General features: G+C 37.4%; 1 protein-coding gene across 1 annotated transcript in view; it reads left to right on the top strand.

Moving 5' to 3' along the window:
* Ccdc150 (coiled-coil domain containing 150) overlaps positions 1-23,554 on the top strand; it is a 64,302-nt gene that overhangs the window by 20,810 nt on the left and 19,938 nt on the right. Inside the window, 10 exon segments of the mRNA XM_048344206.1 lie at positions 3,157-3,273; positions 4,192-4,321; positions 4,948-4,991; positions 7,531-7,623; positions 9,259-9,366; positions 11,401-11,522; positions 11,939-12,116; positions 12,952-13,020; positions 16,179-16,292; positions 19,931-20,014. Coding sequence (XP_048200163.1) covers positions 3,157-3,273; positions 4,192-4,321; positions 4,948-4,991; positions 7,531-7,623; positions 9,259-9,366; positions 11,401-11,522; positions 11,939-12,116; positions 12,952-13,020; positions 16,179-16,292; positions 19,931-20,014 — 1,059 coding nt within the window.

Raw genomic sequence — 23,554 nt, 5'->3', positions numbered from 1 at the left:
CCAGTCTCTGGTTTCCCTGCAATGGTCAGCAGTCTATTTTCCTGATTGGCTGGTTTGACTTGATTTCAGTTGGCAAGGGGTGGATCTGTTCTGACCCTTCTCCCCTATTGGTGCAACCGTGGGTCTCTGAGGTTCGCACAGCTTGCAGGCAGGCCTTGGGCGTCCTCTGTAGATGCGGACGTGAGCAGTCTCAGGAACTGTGACTCCTCTGTCTGCTATGGGGCCGCTGCCTTTGATGCCTGGACTTGACTAGGCTGTGAACTCAGCAGGGCGGGGCACCTCTGGCCTGTTTTGCTCTGCTGAGAGTTGCTTGCCTGGGGAAGGCGGCCTCCTTGGCATAGGTGGGTATGGAATGCAGCTCCATTTCGGGCTGGGAATTGGGATTCCTCTGTGACGGGACCGTTTAGCTGTCCCAGGAGCTGTTTGTTCCTCCCTCTGGTGTTTCCGTGCCACCGGTAGCTGCTCGCAGCGTTTGCTTTAAATTTAGAAATTCCAGCGGGCAGGACGGGTACCTCTGGCTAAGCCTCGGCCCAGGACTCGCCTCCCGCCAGGGCAGGGGGCGTTCTCCTGGGCGGAGCTGGCTCTCACTGATTCCGCCCCTCCTGCCCTTTTCAAAGATGGCTTTTTTGACCTCGCTTTCCCCAGGCCCGCTTCAGTTCCAATCTGGTCTGACCCTATGCCAGTGGCAAAGATGGCACTTTGCTCTGGCGGTGAGGACAGGGATGCCTTCCAGAAGGTGGTCTGTGGGCACGAGTGAGAATATCTTTTGTGGGGTACTCACACTGTCTCCGCGATGCCAGGTCGTCCGTGCTCAGCTGCCGTCTGGAGTATTTCTCGCAGGTCTACACTGTGCACTTTAGCTGCATGGAGTGCGGGGTGCTGTGCCGGGCGCTGTGCCGGTGCTGGCACTGGCACGGCGGCGGGACGCCGCCCGGAGCTCAAATCTGTTTTCAGACCAGCAAAGTCGATTTTTCCTTCCTGGTCAGAATCCCTGTACTGTTAGAACTTACTTTGGCTGTCTTTCTAGGAGTAAAAGTTTCTATGGGGTGAGAAAACTACGATGTCGGAGGGAACTCCGCTAGGGCTCTGCTTCTCCTCCGCCATCTTCCTCCTCAAGAGGTGAGGATTTTTTTTTAGTAGTACTGGAGTCTGAACTCAGTCTTTTTTTTTTTTTTTTTTCCAGTCCTGGGCCTTGGACTCAGGGCCTGAGCACTGTCCCTGGCTTCTGTTTTGCTCAAGGCTAGCACTCTGCCACTTGAGCCACAGTGCCACTTCTGGCCGTTTTCTGTATATGTGGTGCTGGGGAATTGAACCCAGGGCCTCATGTATATGAGGCAAGCACTCTTGCCACTAGGCCATATCTCCAGCCCTGAACTCAGTCTTGTTAGTGCTTGCCAGGCAGGTATTCATTCATTTAATCATACTTCCCCATCCTTTTTTGCTTTCTATATTTTTCAGGTAGGATCTTGATTTTTGTTTGGGCTGGCCTGAACTGCTGTTCTCCTGTTTACTCTTTTTAATAGCTTGGTTAACAGGTGCATGCCACCATGCTCAACTTTTTAATGATTGGTTGCGATGGGGTCCTCACTGGCACCAGCTTGTCCAAGCTGGCCTCAAACCATGATCTTCCTGGTCTTATTTCTTTCTTGAGTTTTAGCTTATTTTTCTTAGTTTAAGAGTTCTTTTGTGTATCTTGGATGTTGTATGTTTGTATGTGACCTCTGTCCCCTGCAGGTTCATGGGCTAGAAATTTGATCCCCAGTTTGGTGGTATTTGGAAGTGTTGAGACCTTTAAGAGGTTTCTAACTATTACATCTCTCTAGCTTCTGAAAGACACGCTCACAGGGCTTTAATGTCTGAAACAAAGGGCAGACATAAAATAGATATTTTTGTATTAAAATATCACAGAACACAAGTTCTTCAATGGTGATCAACACTATTATTTAACAGTTGCTTCATTAATTAAACCTTCAAAGTCCAAAATAGAATTAGGTGGTACTGGGATCAAAACCTCATGGTTGCCAAGCAGATAGATATTCTACCTCTTGAGCCATGCCCCATAGGCCTTTAATTTTTCAGGTTGGGCCTCACATGTTTTTATCCTGGGCAAACCTGGACTGTGATCTTCCTATTGTTGGCTCCCATGTGGATGGCATACAGACAAGAACCACCACACTCAGTTTTTTGGTTGTGATAGGGTCTCACTAATTTTTTGCCTGGGCTAGCTACCCACTCTGCAGGCTTCCAGATACCCATCTCCAGAGTATCTGGGATTACAGTCATAAGCCACTATGCCTGATCTTGAAATTGCTTTTAGAAGTATGGTTATAATACTACAAGATAAAACAATTCAGATGAAGAAATCAAGATATAGGAAAGAAAGTTGAAAATAAAACCAGAAAATACAGAAATGAAGTAAATACACACTAAGATATGATGCTAACATTTTTTCTACTTATTTTGAAAGTTTGAATGCATTTAACATGTCTGTTTTATATTACAACATCAACACACATACACATTACCGAAACGTTTTATGAAGCAGGACTTGTCTGCTGTATCCTAAATATTTCCTTCTATCCTTCTCTTTCCTTCATTCTTTCCTTCCTCCCTCCTTTTCTTTCTTCTTCTCCTCTCCCCCCTCCTCCCCTTCCTCTTCTTTTTTGTGCTGTTATCATGCCTTGAACTCAGGTCATCTTGCCTGCTCCTTTCTTGTTCACACTTGGTGTTCTACCCCTTGAATCACTTTTCTAATCTGGCATTTTGTTAGTTAATTGGAGAAAATGTCTCTAGAACTTTTCTCCCTAGGCAAATTTTGCCTCCTGAGTGGCCAGGATGATGGGCATTAGCCACTGGTACCCAGCTTCTGGTCTTCATTTTCTAAGTGCTGCTTGCAAGTTACTTTGACTCATAACTCCTAATTTAGGAAATAGACATATACAATAAGAAGATATGGGCAACATATTTGACTCCACATTTCTATAAAGCTTAATATTAGGGAGAAACAAGAACATGACTTTATGCATACATATGTAAAGAGCAGGACTGTAAATAAAGAATGTTCAGTTCTGAGATGGAGTGTTGGGCAACTTTGATTTTTATTAAACGGGCACATGATGTTCCTCAGTCTAGCCTAACTGCAGTGTTGCTCTGTAGCTGAGGAAACAGTTGGCTTTGGAGAAGCATGTCAGAGAATCTCTTGAGCAATCTGGATCAGCAATGCTACGCAAAGTGCAAGAAATGGGGTCAGCAGTGGAAATGGAACAGAAACAGGTACAAGACTCCTTCTTCTTACTCACATTAGGGAAGTGAAACAAAAGTTTTACCTATAAATAGAATCTTGTGAATTTTCTCCAAATTCATTATTTATTATATGTAATCATCTGCTAACATTCTTGCTACAATGTAAGGTAATTGTGGAATAAAATAAGAAAGGACTCTGATGTTATTTAATACAGTACCCCTAAAGAATGTGAGAGCTATTGCCCAGAGAAGTTAATTTTTCTCAGGCTTTATACCATGAACGTTATACCATATGTCTGTGACTTGGCTAGACAATGAAGACTAAATTGAACTAACACTTGAAACAAAGACCCAGTAGTGAAATAATCAATTGCTAAATTACTATTGTTTATTTTAACATAATGTGTGCCTTCATTGTAGTTATTTTTAAGTACTTATATGTAATTTAGACTATGTTCTAACTACTCAACGGGATTCATATTTTCACAGTTTAATACCTGTATTCAGATTACATCTTTATTAGTTTAGCCAGTGACTGTCCTTCACTTCTGAAGTATAAAAAGGATTCTACTTAAGGAATTCACAAATGATCCTTTAGTGCTGTAAATCAGTATTGTAACCATTAAGCTACATGTGCTAATGCTACCTAAGTTGAAATTAGTTAAAATTTCAAAAACTGACTGTTTAGTTCCTCACTCACTTTGGCCACATTTCATATGCTCTGTAGCCTCCTCTGGCTGATGACTGTATTAAAAGTGCCCAGAATGTGCTGTTGGACAACACTCTATAAGGCATGTCTTCTGTTGAGATTCCAGCTGTGACACACAAACATACTTCTCTTTTCCCCTTAGTGACCTTCGAAGTTCTACTTTACACATGCTCCATGAGGTCCTTTATTTTTTTTAAAATCTGCTTTATAGAAAAGCAGTGTTTCTTTTCCAATTTCAGGTGCACATTTTGCAGAAGAACTGCATTACCCTACGCAGTTCTATACAGAGTACCCAGAAACTACTGGCACAGGAGCAGCAAAAGAAAGGAGAGTTGGAGACCACTACCTCACAGCTCCAGTCTGATCTAAGTATTAATATCAGTGCTACTAATCACACTTTCAACAGTGTTTTGAAGTTTCATGAAAAAAGCAGGGGGTCTTTTTTGGCATACTAGGGATTGAATTCAGAGCCTCATGCTTACGAGACAAATACTTTACTGTTTGAGCCACTCTGCCAGTCCCTTTACTTGTTGGATATTTTTAAGGTAGAATTCTCACTTCTATCCCTGGAGTGTGCTTCCCCTATAGCTTAGGAGGGCACACGTGCCACCACACCCAGCCATTGATTGAGATGTTACAAATGATTGAATTCTCTTCCTCCCCTCTTCTTCCTTCTTCCTCTCTCTCTCTTTACTTACTCTCTCTGCATCCTTGAGTCAGGGTCTCACTAAGTAGCCTAGGCTGGGCTCAAATTCTAAATCCTCTTTCTCAGCCTCCATAGTTCTGGGATTCTAGGTATGTCCCACCATGATCATCTGGAGTAGTTTCTTGATAATTCCAAAATAGATTTTCCAGTCTACCCACTACAATAAAAACACCTTAGTTCTGATTTCAACAAACATTGACTAAAATGTAAAGTGTCTCAGGGGAAATGTGTGTTTTGATTTCAGTGTAGTCAAGTTATTGTCATAGTTATGTAGACTTTTTGTTTTTAGTTTCTAGGGATAACCTCATTAGCAAGTTGGTTGAAGAAAGTAAGGTAAGTTTTCTTCTAGAGCACAGAAGTGGTCTCTTTCTTGCTACTAAGGCATGTTTTCCCATTCATATTAACAGTCTTGATTCTCAAAAAAGCTTTAGGAAAATAGAAAGGTTCGTGTAAGCTATGCATTCAAGGTAATACTCAGTAATAGGCACTAAGTAATCATTTTATTCAAGTAATTATATGTTGAAAAGATAAATTAACAATAATGAGACATTTGTGTATTTTCAGATTGTAAATAAATTGTAAAAGGAATTGCTAATGAAATGCAAAAACGAGTTTTTTTTTGGTGGATTGTTACACAACAATGTGAATATGTCTAATGCTATTAAAATGTACCCTTAAAGTGGTTAGCATAGTAAATTTCATATTTTATCATAACTTTAAAAATTATATTACTTTTTGTATCATATTACATTTTTTAATTAATCTTTTGTTATACAGAGCATATTTGGAATAACTTGTCTGAATGCTATCTTATCCTGTATTGTCTTTATTAATATCTTTCTTGGTAAGTTGCTTCTAGGAAACAATGTACATGTAATATAAGCTGCTTTCTCTCCTAGAGAATAGAATTTGCATAATGTGAGCCGTCCAGTAAATATGTAGATTACTTTTTCTTTTTGTTTGGTTCTATATATGTGCCAATATAGGGCTTTGAACTTAGGGCCTCTCACTTGGGTTTTTTGCTCATAGCTGGCAGTCTACCACTTGAGCCATGCCACTAGTCTAGCTTTTTTGGTGAGAATTGGAGATAATCTCTCTTAGATGTCTAGTCTCTGCTCAGGCAAACATCAATGCTCGATCGTCAGATCATAGCCATCTGAGCAGTTTGAGCCATGAGTACCCAGCTAGTTTATGTTTTAGGCAAGTTCATTCTAGTTGGAGCTCCTTTATGAGAATAATTTATAAAGGCTTTTACTTTTCAGTTGTGGGGCTTGAACTTGGGGCCTGGATGCTATCCCTGAGTTCAAGGCTAGTATTCTACCACTTTGAGCCAAAACACTGCTTCTGGTTTTCTGGTAGTTATTGAAGATACGTCTCATGGACTTTCCTGCCTGGGCTGGCTTTGAATGGCAATCCTCAGATCTCAGCCTCCTGAATAGCTAGGATTACAGGTGTGAGCCACTGGCACCTGGATTATAAAGTTTTTATAATAGACCGGGTACAGCCCGTTTAATTGAGCAGAAGGTACAGATGTTTCTTATATTGTCCCTGTCCCTATACATGCATAGCCTGTCTTGTTATCAACATTCTCCCATGAATGGTACATTACTACAACAAGTGAATCTACATTGGCCTATCATTATCATCCAAAGTCTATCATTTACATTAAGGATCCCTCTTGGAGTTGTACATTCTTTGGATTTGGACAAACAAGTGACATGTCCACTATAATAATAGTATCTCACAGAAAAATATCACTGTCCCCCAAATCCTGTTTGCTCTACCTATTCATATCTCCATTCCAACCCCTAGTAACTACTGATCTCTTTACTGTCTGTAGATTTGTCTTTTCCAGAATGCCATTTGGTTAGAACCATATAGTACATGTGGCCTTTTTTTTAGACTTCTTTAGTTTAATAAACTTTAATTTTTTTCTTTATAGTTTAAGTGATGAATAATATCCAATCCATTGTCTGGATGATCTATTTACATATACAAATTTTAATTTAAAATATTTCTTTTATAATTTCTTTGTTCAAATAAATTTTGTAAGCAAATCAGTATTTCCCTAATGTCTGCTATACTAAGTAGAATTAGATTCGACAAGCTATCACTGAATATTCTACTGTAAAAAAAAATCTTGGGTCAGAAAAGTTAAGGAAATTGGGGCTGAACTGATTCTGGAGAACATCTTGATTGCTTCTAAGGTTGGGCAAGAATAAATAAGATTACTATAAATACTGTGTGGATACAAGTTTTTGGTTCTCTTGGGAAAATGCCAAGAAGCCTGATTGCCAGGTCATATGATAACACTAGTTTTCTTTCTGTAAGAAATTATCAACCTGCCTTCCAGTTGACTCTATTGTTTTGCATTCCTACAGGCAATGAATGAGAGTACTTCTTTTTTCCACATCCTCAGCTTTGTGTAAACAGATTTGGATTTAGTTTTGCTGGTACTAGGGCTTGAATTCAGGGTCCTGTGCTCTCATTTGGTGCCTTTGCTCACGGGTGATGTCCTTCCACTTGAGCCACAAGTCTAGTTTCTGGTTAGTTGGAGATAAGAGTCTCTCAGATTTGTCTGCCTGGACTTTGAACTGAGGTCTCAGATCTCAGCCTCCTGAGTAGCTAGGATTATACATGTGAGCCACCAGTACCTGGCTGTAAGCAGTTTTGATAATTTAGGAACAGTAGTTTAGAAGTTGGAGATACTAAAATCTTAACAAATTCTCTATAAGACATACAAACACACACATATGCACATATTTTATACTGGAACTTGAACTGACACTGGCTACTGAGCAGATATTTTTGTAAAGAAACATATATTACCTAGTATCTGTGGAAAAGAAAGTAATTATGTTTTTTCCAATAGGAAGTGAAAATATCTCTGAAAAAGAAAAATGAAGAAAATGCATATTTGAGGTCTGAAATAATTATCCTTCGTGAAGTATCAGAAAAAACACAGGTAAATCTTCACTATTTTCCCTGGTTTTTATATACTATTTAATTTTGTTCAATTAAAGACTCAAGATAAATCCTGATTGTACAAGTTCATCTCTTGACACTTAATTTTTTATTTCCATAGGATCTTCTTTATCTCTGAAGGATTGTTAAATTAAGCACATTTCTGATCATTCTCCAAATTCTTGATACAGTAGTGTACAAGAATTGTCACTAAGTCACATACCTGGTTACATTTTGCCTTTGTTTGCTTTCTTGTGTAGTAATTAAATACATAACTCACCACCCTTCCCCATGAATTTTAGCCATTCAGTGGCAAAGTCTTTTGTCTTATACTTTCTTTATATCGTTAGCAACAAATAGTACAGTAGGAACCTAATAAATGGTTGCTAGATTTGGGATGTGAGTGCAACCATTGTCTTTGGATATAACCATGTCGTGTTAGCTTAATTGATACTTTATATTAACATATAAATATGTATTGAAAAGAGTCACCAAATATGCAGGCAAACTGGAGTTAATTATCAGAGAGTTCAATGAGATAAAGCTTATTACTAAAAATAACTTCTATTTCTACAATTTAATTATGTTAGGATTATAGTGTTTCTGCACCTTCTTTATAATAAATAAAATGCAACAATAAATGTGTCCTATTATAAAATGATAACAATGACTATTACCACTCTACCTATGCTAATAGTTAACATTTGTACTGAACCCATTCCACATTCTAGGCATAATTCCAAGCACTTTCTGTTAGTAGCAAATTGTAATCTTTGTTATCATACTGTGGAATAGAAATCTTTACTTTCATTTTTAAGATAATGAAACTGATGTACACAAAAGTTTAGTAGCATAGCTAACAAGTGGCAGAGTTGGAACTCAGTAATTTCACCCCCCCAAAACCCTGAATGTAGGCATGGCTATTCTATACACCACTTATGGTACTTGCCAGATTGTACATTTTTCCTTCTTATCATATTTTCCTATTGTTCCTTGAGAGTGATGTGCCTTTATTCTTGAAAAATTTGTTCGTTAAAACATAGGAACCTTGACAAATGTACCTTGCAAAAATAATAGATTGCTAAAGTGAATTTTTTACAAGAAACAAATTCCAGAATATCAAAAATTACTAAATACTGTATGACAGATTTGTAACACAAAGGTCTGAAGGATTAATAGTGTGATGGTAAGCTAACTTATTTTTGCTTTTATAAATATTATCATTGGTGGTGAAGGAACTTAGGTATTTTCTGTTATCAGCCAAATATTTCATGATGTGAGAATCACATGTGAGAATATGTGAATCACTTTGTGCAATATTAGCTTGGCATCTATACAGAAAATTCCATCCTACACCAATCTTGGATCCAAATGACTTGGGTTCAAACTTGTGATGAACAGGTCAGTAAAATGTCATAAGGCTCAATTACTCCACTTAATCAATAAATCTCTTTTTTTAAACATTTGAAGCTATTTTGTAAACTAGCAAAATATTCACTAGAGATAAATTAACTAAGTTATGGGCATAAAATAATGATACAGAAATAATTCCCACAAACTTTTGAATATACATATTGATATGTTTTATATATACATATGTTGTTTTATGTTTTGAGATATATATTTTTTGCCTTAGGTTTTGAATGATCAGCTGAGCAGAAAATGTTCAGAGCTGAGCAGCATGCTTCAGTCTGTACAGATGGAAAATGCCAAGGTTACCGCTGACCAGCAGGCCATTCTGCAGGTATTCATTTTACACTAGTGAACTTCTGACAGAGGCAATGTGATGCCTTCCTGACTGAGAGAATGTACATGGCCAACTGGATAAGTAAAATGTTGTACCTATGAATACCAAAATTTCACTAAATTATTTCTCTTGGTAGCCTTTCACATCAGAGGAGTGATTTGACCTTACATTTAGTACATTTTAATGGCCTATTCTCAAATATCAATACTTTAGGAAAGTAATTACCTGTCCCATTATTATACATACAGTGTCTACTTACAGCTGACTCAAAATTTCTATTTTTTCCTCTACCTTGAAGTTTACTCATTCTATTCTCTTGAGAAAGCACTTTATCTCCAAGTACTTGAAATTCTGTTTCTATTAAAACTCACTTTCATCTAGGAGCTTGATTTTTCTGACTAGAAAGGATAAATTTTCCTTTTCTAGTTCTGGTACATGGACACTTAACAGATTATCATAATAATAGCTCCTCTGTGTGTGCACGTGTATGTTAAACACTTGCCTAGGATTCTAGATTTTAATATCAGGTGCTCCATTTTATATCTGCTTAGCTGGTTATTCAAAACCTAAGACAACAAATATATATATCTATATCTCAAAACCTAAGACAACATATATATATATATAACATATAAATATGTATATTCAAAAGTTTCTGGGAATTATTTCTGTATCATTATTTTATGCCCATAATTTAGTTAATTTATCCTAATGAATATTTTGCTAGTTTACAAAATAGCTTCAAATGTTTAAAAAAAGAGATTTATTGATTAAGTGGAGTAATTGAGGCTTATGGCATTATACTTATCTTACCTGTAAGAACAGTGAAGTTTAGAGAAGCTAACTAAAATGTATTTACAAAGGCAGTTGTTAATACTGTGTTTGTAGAAACTTTATGGATTATAGTAGAAATGGGTATATAGAAAAATCCTGTTTTAAGGTCTCCAAAATGGTGAGGCAGAGAAAGTAAATTGTGTGAAATACAGTGTTACTACTGTGAAAGTTTCTGAATACAGTTTAAGATAGTCTCAGAAGAATTCACAGCAAGCCTGGTGCCATTGGTTTATGCCTATAATCCTCACTCCGGAGGTTGAGATCTGAGGATAGCAGTTCAAAGCCAGCCTGGGCAGGAAAGTCCATGAGACTCTTATCTCCATTAACCACCAGAAAACTGGGAGTGGTGCCATAGCTCAAAGCGGTAGAGCACTAAGCCTTGAGCAAAAAAAACCTCAAGGATAGCACCCTGAGTTCAAGTCCCATGACTAACAAAAAATAAAAATAATTCACAGCAAAGTATAAAAATGACTATTCCTAGAGAGTGGGATTATTTGGAGGGAAAGATAAGATGAGATGACAGGTTGTTTTTATCTGATATATGTATATATTTATAGTACTTTACATTTTAAAATAAACTATGATGTTGAAAAATTGAAATACTAAACTCATTCTTGATATTTTATTTTCATTGTGCTAGTTGCATACATGTGTACAGTGAACTTTGAATAAGTTCACCCTTGATTATATTCCCATTCCTCCCCCTTTTCTCTCCCCACTAAATGTCATCACTTTTTAATCTTTAAAATATTGACATTCAAAGCAATATATTTTATAAGGTCTTTAGCTGGCTATGTACATAAGCCTCCTGACTATTGGCTAGTACAGCTATAATAGAATTGTGTTCAACTCAGAACAAAAGAAAATTTGGCATTTAAGTAATTTTTTTGTCAGTTGTGGGGCTTGAACTCAGGGTCTGGGCACTGTACCTGAGCACTTTTACTCAAGGATAGCACTCTGCTACTTTGAGCCATATCCCCACTTCTGGTTTTTGAGTGATTAATTGGAAATGAAAATCTCACGGGAACTTTTCTGCCTGGGCTGGCTTCAAAGTGTGATTCTCAGATCTCAGCCTCCTGAGTAGCTAGGGTTACAGGCTTGAGCCAGCAAAATAAGTTATGTTTAAAAAGGACTAGTTACTGTGAATGATCCCTAACAAATGTCTTCTCGGCTCTCACTATGAACCCTCTCACTCAGGTCGAGCAGAACATGACACAGACATTTCAAGAACAGAAATTACTGCAGGATGCAGCCCATGCCAGCATCACAAATGAACTGCGGACTGTTCAAAATGAAAAAGCCCAACTGCAGACACATCTGTAAGTTTACTGTGGGGAAATTCCTGTGCATCCTTTTGTTCTTGCACTTGTAATTTTCTTTAAATTTTATTGTAGAGGTGATGTACAGAGGGGATACATCTCATAAGTTAGAAAATGAGTGCATTTCTTTTTGAACACTTTCCCCCTCCCTTGTTTTCTCCCTGTTTTTCCCCTCCACACACACCCCCACCAAGTTGTGTAGTTCATTTCCAACATAGTATCTAGTTGTACTTGCATTTTTCAACTTAATGTTTAATTCCACATTTGCAGGGACAGACACAAAGATAAAAATTTTACTTCAAGGAACTCTTGTGTTAAAACATTTTCCAAACTGCTCTCAGGAAAAAATTATATTCTATAAGGACATTCAGTCACTTCTCATCTCTTTGTCACGTGTCCTTGTTCTATTCCTGCAGGGACCATTTAATCCTTGAGCATAACCAGTGCATCCAGAAAGCACGGGATGCTGAGAAGAGGACCAATACTCAGAAAGAGCTGCTAGAATCAACGATTGCTAGATTGCGAAGTGAACTTGAAGCATCAATGCAAGAGAAGAAAGCTCTGCTAGAGGAGAAGGAAAGAGTTCAGAGAGCGGTAGGTAGAAGCAGATTTACACTACCTTCTGATCATGATGGGAGGTGATGTTTTAAGATTATACTCAAGGAGCAAAAGACAAGAAATAAAATTGAGATGTGAGTTGTCTGTGTTACCCCTTCAAGATATCTCCAGGTAGCTAATCTATGCTCTTCAGTGTATGAAAAGGCCTAGACCAAACTGTGCAGAATAGCCTTCTAAGCATTTGTGAATGATATCTAATAATACATACATCCTGCTAGTTGAGAGGTCAGAGGTCACGTTTAAGGAGCGTATGTACGTGTGTGTGTGTGTGTGTGTGTGTGTGTGTGTGTGTGTGTGCTGATACTGGGGCTTGAACTTGGGATCTATGCTGTGTTCCTTAGCTTTTTCACTCAAAGATGGAATGTCTACCACATGAGCCACAGCTCCACTTCCTGCTTTTTGGTGGTTAGTTGTAGCTGAGTCTTTCCAAACTTTCCTGTCTAGGCTGGCTTCAAACTTCAGTCCTCAGATCTCAGTCTCCCAAGTACCTAGGTTTACAGAAATGCACCACCAGCACTCAGTACATTTAAATTTATTTCCCCTGAAGTGGACTGGGTCAGTGGAGGTGAAGGGGGAACAGCCCTGTCTGCCTGTCAGGAGGGAACCAGCAGAGCCTGACATGCAGACGTGTCTTTCTAATTGCAGGACTATTTGTGAAGTCCGTTCTGCCTCAGAAACTCCTGCTTGGCCCCTTTTCTGAGAGGATTTGCTATCTCTGCAGTGTAGGTATTGACATGCAGGATGTATCTGCTAGAGTACAGGCTGTCAGCCACTGTAAAACTGATCCGTTTTTCTCCCTCCCTCTGGGCAGATTAATAAAACAGAAAAAGAAACAGCACAAGAAAAATACAATTTGGAAAAGGAATTAGCTAACCACAAGGTATTCTGCATTTTATTCGTCAATATTTCATTGTGTTTTATTTCTTCCTGGATTGCTGCCTACTATATCAGTTTATGTTATGCAAGAGTTTGTTCATTACCAAGATGTGCAGGGAGGGAAAGGAGCTATGATGCTGGATTCTTAGAGCATCCCTTCACTGCATCAGCAACTCCTTCTGGGGATCATTGCTTGTTGAGTATTCAGCGTTTGCCAGTGAGTCATCCCAGCCTCTGGCCCTAGTGTTCACCAAGCAGTTTAGCCAGGAAGTTCCCTGACATTGAGCTCATGGATCTGGAAAAGACAAAGAGAGGATGGCTGATGTTGCTATTCTCTTCAAAATCAGTTAACTCCATTTCCTAAATACCTATAAGAACTTGCCACTTTGCCTTCAAGATATCCTTTGCTTTTGAAACGTATTTTTCTTTAACTGGTATATAATATTTGTACATTTTGGTAATTTAATATGTGTATACAGTGCATAATGACTAATAAAGGTACAGTATATAATGATTAAGTTATTAAGGATATCTCTTAAATGTTCAACATTGGGCTTTTCTTTTTGGTGGGGGGGCAGGCAAAGAGTTTAAACTCAGAGCCTTGTGCTTGCTTGGCTTTCTTGCTTCACTGGTGCTCAAACCACTCCAGTGACACCTCTAGTCTGGATTTTTACTGGTTGTTTTGGAGATGGAGCCTAACACACTTTTCTGCTCAGACTTGACTTGAGCCATGATCTTCCAGATTTGTGTCCTGAGTAGCTAGGCTTATAGGCCTGAGCCTGGAATATAAAATATTAATCATTCCCTTGTGTTGAGAATCTCTTTACATTTTGTAATAAATCATTCGATTAGTTTAACCTATAGTTCATCTACTATGCAATTGAAAACCAAAACTCATTTCTCCTCTGTAGCTGTGTTTTGGCGTCTCTTATTTAACTTCTTTACATTATTCCTCCCTTTTTCTTATTCCAGGCTGTAGTGACTGTGAATGCATTTCATTCTTCTATGAGACTGACATTTTAGTTTCCAAAAATGAGTGAGACTATTTAGTCTTTGTCTTTCTGTGCCTTTTTGCTTTTACTTTAACAATATGATCTCCAGCTCCATTCATGTTGCTGTGAATGACAGTTTTATTCTTGATCCACCCCTTCCCTTACTTTTCTTAATTTTGTGCTATATAGCATGATTTATTGACTGCATTCTCCCCCAACCCCCTTCATTAGTCTATTCCCCATCCCCTTTGGTTCCATGTACCTATTTGCTGGTGCTGATTCTGTTTGGGGTTTGACCTGGTTGTTCTAAAATTACACTATTTGAGCTCTCTATAAAGTCTATTATACTTCAGTTAATTTATTAGCAACCATTTGCATATCATCCAACATGTTTACTTACAGATTTATAGGCATATTCTACTTGCCACAGATAAGTGAAACCATACAACCTTTGTTTCCCTAATATAATACTTAATATAATTTTTATAATTTACTTAATATAATTTAAGTAATTTGTAATTCACTTAATATAATTTTTTCTTCCCATTATTATATTTATCATTATTTCTATATTTATCATTATCTATATCATTATTTCTAGTGGATGAATAAAATTCCGTTGTGTACATATGACACATTTTCTTGACCACTTATCCATTGAATGCCATCTGGACTGACTTTATATCTTGGCTACAGTGAATATTGCTGCAATTCACAATAGGCTTTGTATACTTGCTTTTGTTACATTCTTCCTGCATCGAATTTCTTGAATTTTTTATTACAAAGGGATGTTGAATCTTATCAATCTTATCAATAGAAGTCTTTTCTTCATCTGTTGAAACAGCCATATAGTTTTTTGTCCTTCATTTGTTGATTTGTGTGTGTTGAACCATCCTTGTATCACTGAAATGAATCCCACATGATCATTATCTTTTTTATTTGCTATGGCTTTTTTCCTGCTAGTATTCTATTTAGAATTTTTACAGCTATGTTCATTAGTGTTATTGGCCTAGAGCATTCTTTTTTTTTTTTTTTTTTGCCAGTCGTGGGCCTTGGACTCAAGGCCTGAGCACTGTCCCTGCCTTCTTTTTGCCCAGGGATAGCACTCTACCTCTTGAGCCACAGCGCCACTTCTGGGCATTTTCTATATATGTGGTGCTGGAGAATTGAACCCAGGGCTTCATGTATACAAGGCAAGCACTCTTGCCTCTAGGCCATATTCCCAGCCCTAGAGTATTCTTTTTTATTGTATCTTTGTCTAATGATGTTAAACATCTTTTTATATGTTTAATCACCATTTGTATATTTTCTTTTGAGAAATGTCTATTCAGATATTTTGCCATTTTTAAAAAGGGGTTGTATATTATTGAGGTAAAAGAATTCTTTATATAGTTAGGCACTAGACTTTCATCATTATGTGCATATTATATGCATTATATGTATATTATATGCATATAATGTGTATATATATTATATACATATATGATCTATAGATATTTCCTCCCATTTGGGGGCTGTAGTTTTACATTTACAATTATAATTTCCTTTCATGCAGAAAACTTAAACATTTTCTCTGATTTTTTTTTTTTGGCCAGTCCTAGAGCTTGAACTCAAGGCCTGAACACTGTCCTCTGGCTTCATTCTGCTCAAGGCTAGCACTCTACCAATTAAGCCACCGTGCCACTTCCAGCTAAGAAAACAAACATTTTTAAATCCACTTATCTGTTTAGTTATCTATAATTGTCTATTTAATTTTTATTAATACCTATTTTTATCTAAAAATGTTATAGGTTTACATAAAAGAAACTATAGGTCTTTGAATCTGCGTTAAGTTTGTATGGGATAAGGTTCAACTACATCACAAACTGAAAGATAATTTCTATGTTGAATTGAAACAAATATTAAGTACCAGAAGGAATTCAACTTTTTAGTAAAGGTGAATTGTGTTATTTGCTATAACCTCCCTACTGGAAACAAGGTTAGCTGAAAATGGAAAAGAAAATAAAAATAAATTGTTTGGAATATCGTAGAACTATCAGCCAGACTTGTCAAATGCCCACATTTAGAGCCAGGAGAACATATGCATGAACTACCTTCCAATTTACAATGGTTATTTTACAAATCACATTTTTGTATCTCACAGTTTCTTTTCTTCTTTTGTTTTTAAAAGGTAGATATAAATGCATTAAACCAAAACCTGCATACTCTTGTGGAAGAAAATAAGTATCTGGCAGATCAAGTGGCTTCCCTTGAATTTCAACGAGCCACTTCTGATTACCATGGGGTGGGTATAAAAAGGTCAGTCTAATGCTGGAAGTAATGATTAATGAGCTTAAAAAAATAGAAACCATGAGAAGTCAGGAGATAAGTTTTCTTTGTTTGTGTATCATAAGTCCCAGACAAGTCAGAATAAATATAGCACAAATCCTTGCAAAAAATTGAACAATAGAAGATTTAAGAAACTAGCTACAAAATGACTCTATACAAACATATGCAATGCTCTAAAATATTTCCTCTTCCATAAATTATAAGGAAGAAACTGGTTTTCTCATTGGACAATCATTGATCTCAGAATCCTTGGTTGGGTTTTTTTTTTAACTATTTTTTTGTCTTTTTTTTTTTTTTTTTTTTTGGTACTGGTGATCGAACCCAGGACATTGCACTTGCTAGGCAAGCACTTTGCCACTGAGCTACATCCCAGACCTGATCTCAGAATTCTAAAAGCTATATGATACACATTACAAATAAATATTAGAGCTGAAAACATCCAAGTGAAGGGGCTTGAAAGAAATGATCACAGAAAACTAATGATTTCTCTGTGATTTTCTTCAGTACTTGAAAAAGAATTACTGTTTTTGTTGTGTTTTTTTTTTTGCCAGTCCTGGGGCTTGAACTCAGGGCCCTGGCTTCTTTTTGCTCAAGGCTAGCACACTACCACTTGAGCCAAAGTGCCACTTCTGGCTTTTTTCTATGTGGTGCTGAGGAATCAAACCCAGGGCCTGATGTATGCAAGGCAAGCACTCTACCACTAGGCCATATTCCCAGCCCTAGAATCATTGTTTTATAACATGAGAATAAATTTTGGATTTCATGGTAGTCCCTTGATCTTAATCTGAGCTAAATTCTTTAAAACCCAATAGTAAACTGCTGATTAAGCTAACTGTGAAAAATTACCCAGACTAAATCTAAATCTTACATTTTCACAGCTTTTAAATAACATTTCCCAAGCTTCAATTTTGGTTGTGTGTTTGGTATGATCTTTAATCTCTTGGAGCTTCAGTTTCTTAATTTGTCAAAATGAGGATAATAATACTATTACTAGAAGGTTTTTAAGGAACAAATAAGTTAATGCATATAAAGCATGTAGCAGACATCTAACATGTATTAAGTTCTTAGTAGCCGAACTCTTCTGGAGAGAGGAGATCTGTAAGTAACTGTTTATGTGACAGGATCACTTAGCTGTAATTCCTGGTATGATCTCAGACCAACCCTCCCTTATCTCAAGATTAAAGATATAGTCTTGTCCTTTTGCTTGCTAGCAGCTTCAGCTGAGCTTATCTAATAGTCTCATTCTGGTGACTGTGGATGACCACATTTATGTCTCCCTAGGCCTTTCCTGAACCAACTCTCAGTGAGCAGAACTATGATTTTATCCTACCAGTGACTTTGACAGGTCTTGATAGTGATTTTAGTCAAAGTTGATTCTAACCTGCTCACCAGATCTCTTTAAATCTGCTTATAACTACCTTCAAGTTTGGTTTGCAGTTATGTCTCCACCTAGAAGGTTATCTGACCAAGCCAGGCTAGAAATGTTTCAATTGGTTGTATGAGTCGGAAGAATGGGGTTAAGATGTCAGGATTGATTTTTTTTTTTAGCTTCGCAGTATCCTTACACCTATTGTCAATCAATGCTGACCATTCATTTTGGCCCTTTGAAAGTTAAAACTTGAAAGTCTTACTAAGGTGGTACCTTCTCGTATTGTCCATCATTGAATTTTTTTTTTTTTTTTTGCCAGTCCTGGGCCTTGGACTCAGGGCCTGAGCACTGTCCCTGGCTTCTTTTTGCTCAAGGCTAGCACTCTGCCACTTGAGTCACAGTGCCACTTCTGGCCATTTTCTGTATATGTGGTGCTGGGGAATCGAACCCAGGGCTTCAAGTATACGAGGCAAGCGCTCTTGCCACTAGGCCATATCCCCAGCCCTGTCCATCATTGATTTTTATAGATACACATTTGAGGGAGTGTTATGTATATAACTCACAGACCTGAGTTTATCCAGACCTGATTTCAGCTTCTACCTCCATTTGCTCTATGATCTCAGTGGGTTCTTAACCTCTCATGAGCTGCAGCACTTTGAGCTCTTCCCTGTCTGTGGAGTTCTCATAGCCTACTGTGCATATCCATATCAGAATAATTACTACAGTGGTTAGAAGTTGAACCATTTATTGTGTCTGCCTTCACTCTAAATCATATAAGAACAGTAAATACCCTTCTTACCATTCTCTTATCTACTATAATACTTAACAATAATTTGTAAAAGCATTGTCCAATGAGGCTGAAAGTGTTGCCCTATTGAATGCCACCTACTTTTCACAAAAGCTAGCATTAGGTTCACATGAATGAAGATATTCTTTTTTCTCTTTCACATTTCCTAATTTTAGGCTTATTTTTTATTTCAATCTTTAGTGAGGGTACATTTTAATTCCACTACCAAAGGCAACTATGCAAAGAACCTCAGAAAAAAAAGATGCAAAGGTAGAAAGTTTCCTGTTTTGAGCTCAAGTTGAGTGACTATTTCTCCCTTGTATTACATGTTTTCTCCACTTATTTTTAGGGCTTTTAAACATATCTTTACAAATAGTAGCACCAAACAAAAATATAATCCCAATGCAATTGGGTTTTAATGACATGAAGTTGAACAATGAATTAAATATATTGTTCCTTACAGGATGATATTAAGTCAATATACACTGTGTAAATGTCAAAGTTGGTTCTGCTGCATGTCATGTTCTGAATAAAATCTCTGGCCAATAAAGTCTCTGCTTATAATCTCTGCTTATGAAACATAGGATTTCAATATCTCACTGGGTTTAAAAAAATTTTTAATAGTTCATGCTAGCTTGTAAGTGCAAAAGTTTTAGAGTTAAAGTGTAGCTCAGTGGATAGAGAACACTTACCTAGAATGTGCAAGATACCAGACTGGATTCACAGAACTGCAAAAAGTACCTTTTAGAAAGCCTTTTGTGTTTACTATTTGTGTTAGCTTCCCATTGCTGTGATAATACTTGATATAATCAACTTAAAAGAAGAAAGATTTATTTTGGCTTCCAATTTTGGAGGTTTCAGTCTGGCTAGTTTCATCATTACTTTGGGGGCCCATGGCAAGGCAATTTGTATGTAGCAGAAGACCTGCTCACATCTTGGTAGCTGGGAAGCAAAAAGAGAGAAGAGGCTGGCCCCTAATTTTCCCACATCCTAAAAGCTCCACCATCTCCCAATAGGGTCATTATCCAGTGGCCTTTGACTCATGAATCTTTGGGGGACATTCCGGACCTAAACAATCTCACTGTGGATTCTTGCCGGCCAACTATCCTTAAGATAATTCTTCCTATGATTGCTTCCTGCTTTTCTAAGGAGTGGTAGCTCTGTGTTTCTGAGTTGAAAAAGAATGTTCAAATGACCACAAACTCTGAGATTCCTAAGGTGACCCAGATCCCATCAGTAGTCTCCATATATGTTGTGCGTCAGCACTTCAACTTCTCCATATATGTTGTGCATCAGCGATCTAGGGATAGATTGGGAGGCTGCAGATCAAATAAATATGAATCCTGATCTTGATCTAGTAAAGATATTAATACTTATTTTAAAAGAAAAACGGTTATTCATTCCTCCGCCAAGAAGGTTTCTGTGTTCACTTTATCAGCTTACCCAGAAGAAGGTTGAAAAGATCTTGGAAACAATTACTGAGAGTAAAAATAAACTGGCCTATGAAAAAGGAAAACTCCAGGTATGAGATTTATCTTCATATTTGTGTTGTCTTATTTGAAAGTATTAGTTATTAATTAAATCTTGTTAGATTTTGAGAAGACCTAGCTGTGTCATCACTAATTTTATGGTCCCTAATCTCCCTTGGATTATCATACCTTTAACATCCAAGTGACATACCAATAGCACAATGCTGAGCCCTGAATCAGTGAAGCCAGAAACCACTCTGTAATTCTTGGAAACTTTATGATACTGATTTTATACATGACCACTTCATGAAATGTAGTGCTATTATGCACTTTTTTTGATGATTTTTATAACACACTGATAAAAAGATGTAACTGGAAATTATCCTTGCAGACAATAGAATGTGGGTGATTGTGATGAGACTGTTCTTTGGCTGTCTGGTTTGTCCCGTGACATGCACAGAATAGGAAGCCTGCCATTGATTCGACATTGCCAACTTAAACACCTAACGCTAGGGGGTGTATGATGTTTTCCAATTACTTTGAAATGCATCCTAGAAAATATTAGGTTGACGGATCTGTAAGACAATGGTAAGTGACTGCGTGGTACTCGAGTTAAAAAAAAAAAAGGCAGTGACAGAATTTAGAACTTAGGTATTTGAATGTTCATAATATTCTTTTTTCTGTTTACAATTCCACATAAAATATGAAGAGAAAAATCCCTATGACTAGAAGCAAATAGGTTAGAATCCTAGAAGTTACTAGACCTCAAAATATTTTAAACTGTGCAGATGAATCTGGTCATAGTATCATTGCCGATAATCACAGCATTTGGGAGGCTGAGGAGGAGAATCTTGAGTTCAAGGCAATCCTGAGCTATTTAGGGAATTCCTGAATAAGAAAAAAAAAAAACTCTTTAGTTAGACTTGGTGACTATGGGGCTGATTTGATAAGTAAGCTCACTAGAGGCTTCCAAACAGGTCAGTATTAGCCTTGTCCTTATCTGCTCAAGAGATTTACCTGAGAGTTGGATGGCACAGAAAACCAAAAATGGCAAGCAAAAGAGGGAGGGGGCAGGGGGGAAATGAGGGAGGAGGTAATAAACTGTACAAGAAATGTACCCACTGCCTTACGTATGAAATTGTAACCCCTCTGTGTATACATCACTTTGACAATAAATAAGTAATTGTTCAGAAAAAAATGGCAAGCAACATGAAAGGTAGTTGATTTAAGCCATGCTTTTGGAATAGCATGTTACTAGTCTAATAAACGATAAAGCTATTGGTCTACTATTTATCTACTTTAATCTTTCGTATAGGCAATACTGCATATAGGTATAATTATCTATATAACCTTGCATATGGACACATTGGTGACTGCATGTGTATGAATTCATATATACACATTATATATACATATATAGTGTATATGTCAAAGAATATGAAGATATGATATTGACCTAAATTACTGCCATTCTCAACACTGTCTGGTAAGCTAGTATAGAAAGTGCTTGAAGATATAAGATAGATTGCATATAGTATCTCTAGTACTCACCAGGCCTCTGAAAAGCAGTAATATTTGCTTCTGATGTGTCCTTCTGTGTTCTTTACCATTTTGAATATCCAGAGCTAGAATTTCTCAGGGTGGGGTGAGGAACAGTACAGAGGTTTGAACTCAGGCTTGCTAGGCAGCAAGCTTGAGGCACTCTGATAGTCCCCTTTTTGTGAAGGTTGGCTATTCTCAAGATAAGTTCTTGGTTTACACCTAGGATGTATATTTGTGTTTCCTCTTGTTGCTAGGATGGAAAATGGCAGGCCACCATGCCCAGCCATTGGTCAAGATGGAGTTTTATGAACTTTTTCTTTTTTTCCCAGGCTAGACTTGAGCCTCAGTATCCTGCTGTCTGCTTCCCAGGTAGCTAGGATTCCCAGGCTTGAGCCAACATGCCTCACTAATTTGGAATATCTACCAAATGAGAATCTCAATAGAAAAAGTGCTTTATGGATAATAACATGCTATTTGATGAGTTCCACTTTTTTTTGCCAGTCCTGGGGCTTGAATTCAGAGTCTGAGCACTGTCCCTGTCTTCCTTTTGCTCAAGACTAGCGCTCTACCACTTGAGCCACAGGGCCACATCCTACTTTTTCTGTTTATGTGGTGCTGAGGAATTATGCTAGGCACACACTTTACCACTAGGCCACATTCCCAGCCCCTCCACTTCTTTTTATTGTGTGCTTAGAGGCTGAACTAATACAGCAGATTATCTGAGTATATAGTGGGAAATTAGGACTTTGTTTTACTTGAAAAGATGCAAACCTAAACTCTTTAGATTCAAATACAGTCCATTTTCTCATGGGTTGGACAGGTTAGCAGCAGTTGTTTATGGTTACAATGAGCATAATTGTTGAATTAATGCCTCCCTTCATAAAACATCACTTTAATTCTGATATTTATTGAGAACCATGATTAATCTTTGCTGCTGCTTTGGGAAGAAGCAGCACATGTTTTACATTGTATATTGTAGAAAAGAAGTAACCGAAACTGACAAAAAGAAAAAGGGCCCTGCTGATGCAACCGAGATTTCCTGAGACAATGAGCTTTCATGCAGCTTTTCAAGTAAATTTACTCTTAACAAATTCAAATTAACAGTTTCTGAAAATGTTCTGTAGTTACAACCAAAGATGTGTTTGCCTTTCCCAGTTAGGCTACAAGAAAAGACATTGAGTAAAAAAAACAAATGAACATTTATGAATTCAAAAACTTGATTTGAGGGCCTAGCCTAAGTGATAAAGTACCTGCCTAACAAGAGACCCTCAGTTCAAACCCCAGTATTTTAAACAAAATAAAAACAACTGGGTTTTTTCTTGAGTGAAAGTTTTCCTGGCTTAGGGAAAGCTCAGTGATGTGACTTGTTTTCTACAGATGAGAAGGAAATATAGAAAATGCATATTTATAAGTATAAATCATTTTGTCTGTCACACAATTTTTATTTTTAATTTAATTTTATTGTCAAGGTGACATACACAGTGGTTACAGTTACATACATAAGGTAATGAGTATATTTCCTGTCAAACTTGTTACCTCCTCCCTCATTTTCCTCTCACTTTCCTTCTTCCCTATCACCTTCCCCCCACAGTTGCACAGTTAATTTCCAACATATTGTCTTGTAAGTATCACTGTTGCATTGGTTCACCTTTTATCCTTTGTCTCACCATTCTGATGTTCCCCTTCCTTTCCCTAATTCAGATAATACCCTGGGTATTATCTGAAAATACCCAGGGTACCAGAATCAAATACAGTGACAACAGAGGCTAAACCATAGGGAAGAAAAATGCAAGAAAAAAGAAAAAAATCACCTAGTCCATTAAAAAATATGAAAACCCACTTGTTTCCATATCTTGGAGTTCATTTCACTTAGCATCATCTTATATGATCATATGTATATAGCTATTGAGCTATTGCAGTCCTCTGCTAGGACTCTCCCAGACATATACTAATTATTACCTATGAGGGAAATCAAGGAGTCTATGTTTCTTTGGGTATGGCTCACTTCACTTAGTATGCTTTTGTCCAAATCTTTCCATGTCTTTACAATA

Source organism: Perognathus longimembris, chromosome 4 (genome assembly GCF_023159225.1).
Source record: "Perognathus longimembris pacificus isolate PPM17 chromosome 4, ASM2315922v1, whole genome shotgun sequence".
NCBI lineage: Eukaryota > Metazoa > Chordata > Mammalia > Rodentia > Heteromyidae > Perognathus > Perognathus longimembris.
This window is presented reverse-complemented; position numbering and strand designations above follow the sequence as displayed.